Raw genomic sequence first — 7,578 nt, 5'->3', positions numbered from 1 at the left:
TTCGAAGTAATTTGCTGCTCGTCATGACTGATTACACTTTCTGGAGGCTAAGTTCCGCTTACTATGGAGCCTTAAATTCTCTACTGAATATACATATTTACTTATGTAAGCTGGTAGATGTATAAGTGTGTATGTGTGTATTTACGTATTTAGGAGATTTATGTAAACATGTAATTTAGGGCTGTTTGTTTATAAGTAAATATAAGTTTATGCTTGACATTGAATTCTATTTTACTGCAAGTCGGTTAATTTTGAAATTGTGTCAGTGGCACTAACGCATGTTTATAGATTATACTGAGACCTTTTTATTATTATTATGAGCCTTGAGCACTGCGACCTCTAGGGTGGTATATTGTGCGTTGCCCTTTACCCTATACGTGAAGGCTTTTAATATAAAGCAGTGTTTGCATTATTCAACTTTGCGTTCAACAATTGCGTTCAACTCAACGCAGGGTTGCACGAAAAAAAAGTTGAATGGCTAAATGTTGGCTGGCGACCAACTTTGTTGAAAGCGATTAGTTGAAAGGCCATTCAACCAAAAGTTGAATGCAAAGTTGAACAATGCAAACACCTTTTTATGGCGAATATTTTGATATTTTTTCATATTTTGATATTTTTAGCCATTCAACTTTTTTTTCGTGCAACCCTGCGCTGAGTTGAACGCAAATGTTGAACGCAAAGTTGAACAATGCAAACACACTTTAAGATTGAACTTCGGTGGACTTTTTGTTCCATATTTCGAATGGATTAAGTGTTGTACCACCTAGGTCAGCGAGTCTGCGTCTAGCGAGAGCAACACATTCAAAAAGGATATGTTCTGGCGTTTCTTCGTCCATCTCACAGAAGCGACAGACGCTCGTGTCTGAAAGATTCATTTTACTGAGGCGATAACGCAGGCAACAATGTCCCGTGAAGTACCAAGTGAGAGTTCGAAGGTCCTCCCTGCCTAGATTTATGAGCTTTTTTGAAGCTTCTTGTGATGGACAGATGAACCGCTTAGCTTGTCTTTGCCCCGGGCATTCACTCCAGTGCCTATCGAATTTTTTGTCGACCCACTTTTTTATGACCTCCCTTAAGTGGGCTTTGGTGAGCCCGCAATAGGGTTCCGGGCCATGGATCAGTGTGGTAGCTCCGTGTTTTGCTAGGCGGCCCGCCTGTTCATTGCCCTCATGCCCCGGCACCCAGCCCAGTAATACTGTGTTCTTGCTTCCAAGACCGTTTAGGGTGTTGAGGCAGTCGTACACTAGTTTGGATGTTATTATGTGGGACCTCAGTGCTAGCAAGGCAGCCTGACTGTCCGACATAATGCAGATGTTTTTAGAGGATGTGCCTCTTCTGAGGCATTCTCTGCCACAGATATCGATCGCATGAATCTCTGCTTGGAAAATGGTGGGGTAGCGGCCCATTGGTATCGATCTTTTAAAATTCGGGCCAAATATACCAGCTCCAGTTTTTCCATCTTCAAGTTTTGATCCGTCGGTGTACCAAACTTCACCTTCGGGTTTGGTGTAGGGGTTTCCTGTGCTCCAGGATGCTCGGTCCGCAATGGATACCTTGAAATTCCTAGAAATTACTAGTACCGAAGCTACTGCGTCCATCATAAGCATTATGGGGTCATTTGTGAATTTCATAAGGACCTTCATATGACCTGTCATGTTTCTAGTTTTTAACTCGGAAGTATTTAGGATTCTTAGTGCCGAAAGACTGGCCTCCCTCACTATTAGAATTGGGAAGGGCGGTATGCCTACAAGAGCACTAAGTGCATCAGCAGGACAAGTCCGCATAGCCCCTGTTAAACCAATGCACACCATTCGGTGCAGTTTGCTTAGTTTTGCACTAGCAGTTCTTTGTGTCGCTTTTGTCCACCATGCCAAGGATGCATAGGTGACTATCGGCTTCACAACTGTGTTGAATAAAGTCGCATACATGCGAATAAGGCTCTCATTGCCTTGTTTACGGTTCCAGGTGAGTGTCTTATCCAGCCACACCCCCAGGTATTTTGCTTCATTTGAGAGCCCAATTCTAGTGCCGCCCAGAGTAAATTCTGTCATGGATAACTTTTTCCTCCGGGTAAACGGAACCAGAATAGATTTAGTAGGATTAATGGATAATCCTTTGGTGTCCCACCATCTTTGCGTAATGCGCAGGGCTTGTTGCATGCGGTCGGAGATACTGAGACTTCGAAAAAATTTTTGTAATTTACGAAAAGCTTCTTTCATTGGCAAGAAATCGCTAGCGTAGTAGGCTCGGCATATATTTTCAATGTCATATTTTTTCTCATAACAGAAATAACAACATTTATNTAGTTTTTAACTCGGAAGTATTTAGGATTCTTAGTGCCGAAAGACTGGCCTCCCTCACTATTAGAATTGGGAAGGGCGGTATGCCTACAAGAGCACTAAGTGCATCAGCAGGACAAGTCCGCATAGCCCCTGTTAAACCAATGCACACCATTCGGTGCAGTTTGCTTAGTTTTGCACTAGCAGTTCTTTGTGTCGCTTTTGTCCACCATGCCAAGGATGCATAGGTGACTATCGGCTTCACAACTGTGTTGAATAAAGTCGCATACATGCGAATAAGGCTCTCATTGCCTTGTTTACGGTTCCAGGTGAGTGTCTTATCCAGCCACACCCCCAGGTATTTTGCTTCATTTGAGAGCCCAATTCTAGTGCCGCCCAGAGTAAATTCTGTCATGGATAACTTTTTCCTCCGGGTAAACGGAACCAGAATAGATTTAGTAGGATTAATGGATAATCCTTTGGTGTCCCACCATCTTTGCGTAATGCGCAGGGCTTGTTGCATGCGGTCGGAGATACTGAGACTTCGAAAAAATTTTTGTAATTTACGAAAAGCTTCTTTCATTGGCAAGAAATCGCTAGCGTAGTAGGCTCGGCATATATTTTCAATGTCATATTTTTTCTCATAACAGAAATAACAACATTTATGACAATACAGAAATGTTATAAAAATTCTAAATCCCAGATTTTCATGCAGAATGACGATACGCGGTTTTGTACTTTAAACGACGATATGTATATATATCTATTGGCTAGATCCAGCCTATTTTTGATGACTAAAAGATGCCCGGAATTTTAGCCAAATCGGACCGTATTTAAGAGTTTTCAAAATAATTCGACTTCACAGCGTTCCTCATATCTACTGATAAAACGAGCATTCTATATAATCCCAACAAACATCGTGCTATGTACGAGGCCAGAGTAGCCTAACTAACATTTCAAAAAAAGTTGAGGTGCACCTTAAATACATTACATATGTAGCATCACTTGGGTGCAATGAACTTTTTTTTAGTAAAAGACCGCATTTATTTTTAACCGACTTCCAAAAAAGGAGGAGGTTATCAGTTCGTCGGAATATTTTTTTTAATTTTTTATTATTTTTTTCTTTTATGTATGTTACCGCATAACTTTGCACCACGTCAACCGATTTCAATAATTTGCAACGGAAAGGTAGTGTCTCAGAGGTGGTCCCATACTAATTTGGTTTAGATCCGATCATTGGATCGTGAAATATACAGATATATATGTATATATTTTTTTTAAGTCGGTTTTTTTTGCTAAAAATTACTTGTTTATAGGTCCTTTGTTCTAATGTTACTTAGAAAAAAAATTTATAGATACGCTCCTCTAGTTTTGCTTTGCTTTAAACACACAAAATCTTGTATTCAAAGATTTACGAAAAACTTGAAGGATATGGCTATAAGAAGTTTTTTTCCTCTCCTGTAACATTAAAAAAAATGGACTTAGCAACTTCTGCACTCTAAGCTATCGATATGGGTATCAAAGCCAAAATTATGTAGAATTGAAAACAATTAAAGTTTTTTACACTCAAGGACGAAAAGGATTGGAAAGTATCCTTTTGGTTAACTTTTTAACAAAAACAAAGCAAGTCTGTAGTTCTCTTTCTTGCATTTGGAGCCGTTTTCACAGATATTATCAAAATGAGCAATATTGGAATTGCATTTAAAGTTTCTTCAGCTTTGCTGTTATTTACAATTGAAATTACTCATTATTCGGTGTGAAAGTATTAGTGAATAAATATGCACATGCGCAATTATATATGCAATAAATATTAAATATAAATTAAATAAATACTCAACACTAAAATTACTTTCAAACTTCAAAAATGTATAGACAAAAATTAAATCGTGAACACGTGTCCGTAAAAGATCCGATTTTTTGCTCTAAACACGATTTAGTAATGATTTAGTATTCGTGGTGGATGGTAGTAGTAATTGAAATTGCAGGGTATTATAGCATATCTGGCGCTAGAATTTATTGTTTATGTAGATAAGCTTAACTTTGAATTAATTGAATGCACTTATTTGGTGATTTTTTTTTTTTTTTAAATTACTTTCAGTAAGGCGTTAAGGTGTAGTAATTATGGTAATTAACAGAAATAATTGATTAGTAGATGAGATTACGAAAGAGAAAACGAAATTCTAATAGATTAATCATAATTAAGCCTGTTAAAAAGATTATTAAAATTTATCTAACAGTAAAACTTATGATTGAATAAAATTCGCGAATTCAAATGATGAATCGGTGAAGCTAAACAAAAATAAAACAGGAACTCTTGACTAAAATTGATTTCAGGTTAAAAAAATCGTATATTTTTATTTTTAAAACTAAATACTAATTTTTTTAAGCTCTTGGCCGAGCTTCTCTTCCGGGCATATTTGGAAAAATTAAACATTGAATTTTACGAATCTATTGCATCCCGCTTCACCTGATTAGGCTCATTTTTGGACCCCCCCCCCCTAGTGTACATATGTACATAGTTATGTAACTAAGCTACGATAAATCGTGAGACCTTAAACGCCACATATCTCAGTGTAGACAAATTATAGACATAAATATGTATACAGCGTACTATATGTATTTTGAAGATAACAAAAGTAATAAAAAGCCTACAAATAAAAGAATATTTCTACCCAGTAAAAATAAATAAACACAGCATATAAAACTCAAAACAGTAAACTAATATTATAAATGCATGTATCCTTGTTTTTAGGTTTATTTTACGGAATTCCTGGTAATAAATAATTCGGTCAGACACAGACAACAAACATTTGTTTATACATAAGTATGCACATATTTACACACGCACGTATGTATGTATGTATGTGTATGTAAATATATTCTCTTCACCTTTAATAATAAATCTCATTTTGCATAACAAATTAACAAAATATCTATATGTACTTTTTTATGTACATTTGTAGGTACAAACATATGCATTTATCTAGAATTTTTCCAATTGCCATTAAAAATTTGCGCACAAAAAATGCAAATGTAAATGACCAATGGCGCGGCCATTGACAGCAAATTGGTGCGTCGCACCTCTTTAGCTTAGTACGTGTACTAAAGCAATACACTTGTTAATTGACAAACGGCACCCCTCGTAAATGCCAATTCTAGCCCCCCACCTACCTTGTGTTGGTGCCTTCCATGAATATCAACAATTTGTACGCATAGACATTTTCATATGCATACATACATATGTATAGACGTAAATATGTACATATGTATGTATGTTGGTAAATTTTTCGATGCTACCGTGCTACTCACCTGCGTAAAACGTGCGCTAAAAAAAAATATTATAAATACTAATTAATATTCACATTCTGTCGGACAATTCAGCCGTCAACATTTGAAAATTGCAAAGCAAAAAATTGACATATACGACCATAGATTCGTTTATGCTCATATGTACATAGGTATAAACATATGTATATGTATAGAAGTTTGTGTATTTGTATAAACAACAGTAAAATTGCTAACTGATATGCATGTCAATACACTAGGCAACATGGATTTTTATCCAATCTCGAACCATGGAAATCAACAAAAAAATTTATGTTTTTAAGTCATAAATTAAATACGCTTATTATTCAGGTAGATTATAATACTTATATATTATATGTAATAATGACTCAGTCGGCCAAATTAGTCAAAGAAAAGGCTTTCCAGCTGCCCTTATTTCTGATATTTTGAATCCGATATGCGTTCCGTGCTCGGTACTTTACTCCTTTCCTGTTTGCTTGGCTTTGTCAGGGCTCCAATTCCACCAAAGCATCAGAGCAAAAGTAACATTTACATGTATTTTGTTATTGCTTTTGGTCTCTGAAGTATGAACAAATCATTCTGCTTTTTTAAAATCATAGTATAACTGAAATCAAAATAATTTACAAAAAATGTTTTATTTTTAAATTTTTTCCTCTGTTAAAGTGCGCATTTTTTCATTCACAATACAAACTTAAAATGAAAATATTTTGCAAAAATTACCTGGTCTAGACCTACAATTAAGTTTATGTGTTTCGGCGTTTTTGTGTCATTTCAAAACTTGAAATATTCTTTACAGTGCTATTTTAAGCAATAAATAAATACGTAATTTGTTTAGCTTTTACTTTTAACCGGTAATTAGGCGCATCCGAAAAATAACTGAATTTTCAGCATGGAGACCCCGAAGAAATGAATTTATTTACACTCATACATACTTACACCTGCTCTCAACCAATTATATTTATTTATTTATTTTTAATAATTTTCATTTAACATATAATGCAATCTCTAACAGAAAATGCATGAATAAAAGTTTCAAAGCTTGCGCAAATTTCTTAAAAATTAATTAAACTTCAAGAAATTGTCGTACAAATTTCAAAATTTTTAATCAGAATATTTAGAAAATTTTCGGGTATGCAGTTTGTAGCCCATTAAATTTTAGTTCAATAAAGTGCAAGTTTCAAGTCGCTAAAAATTACCGTTGATTTTGTGTGATTTATTTTTTTGTGGAGGGCGTTGCGGTTTTTTTTTTTATAAAAATAGATTTGATCATGCGTTATATGTAAGAGAACACGCAACACCCTCAAAAAAAAAAAAAGAAATTACTTCGAAAACGTTAGAATCTTAAACAAACTCTCACGTACACAAAAATGTATAGTAGAATGCGGAAAAATTTTCACATTGCTGTAAGGAATTCATAAAAACTTTACCCAACACACCAGTTAAAATATGGAGTATTTACCCAGTCTGTTTTGATTTTTTTTTTGCACTTTGACCTCGTTTTTCTCAAAATCTGAAGCTGATGGAAACTTTGTACCCACGGATTCGTAAGCAGTTTTAGTACTTGCCGCACCAAATTTTTTTCCATTTTTGTTGGTCTGTGTAATCGGCATTTCTTGTTAAAAATAAAACAATTCTTGTAAAACGCAATGCGTTTAACGCATACTCGGTATGATCTCTGCTTATGATCGCATTGTACAATTGCTTTTTAGTTTTCCTAATTTGGAGATGAATCTCACAAAAAAAAACACGGGGGGTTCCAGATAAAAATTTGTTTTAGATTTTATTTCATAGTGATATTATATATGTGCCTATATGCATGCCTTTTTGATGGTTTTTTAAAATATTTTCTTTTTTCACTATAAATATGTACTTATATTTTCGCGTAATACTTATGTCTGTTTTATACACTTATGTGTGTTATGGTATTTAAAAATACACATGCATACTTAGGTCTTATTCACATGCCTAACTCACGGTACATTTATTTATTTTT

At 35.0% G+C, this 7,578-nt stretch overlaps 1 protein-coding gene across 1 annotated transcript; it reads right to left on the bottom strand.

Moving 5' to 3' along the window:
• Positions 1–701: 701 nt before the first annotated feature.
• LOC108372142 (uncharacterized) lies at positions 702–1,655 on the bottom strand. The gene has a single exon (XM_017627793.1). The coding sequence runs from the start codon at positions 1,653–1,655 to the stop codon at positions 702–704; it is 954 nt and encodes a 317-aa protein (XP_017483282.1).
• Positions 1,656–7,578: the final 5,923 nt, after the last annotated feature.

This window comes from Rhagoletis zephyria, unplaced genomic scaffold (genome assembly GCF_001687245.7).
Source record: "Rhagoletis zephyria isolate East Lansing unplaced genomic scaffold, Rhagoletis_zephyria_1.1 Rzeph_scaffold_05484, whole genome shotgun sequence".
In the NCBI taxonomy this organism is placed as follows: domain Eukaryota; kingdom Metazoa; phylum Arthropoda; class Insecta; order Diptera; family Tephritidae; genus Rhagoletis; species Rhagoletis zephyria.
Note: the sequence above shows the minus strand (reverse complement) of the source record. Positions and strands in the feature narration are given on the sequence as shown.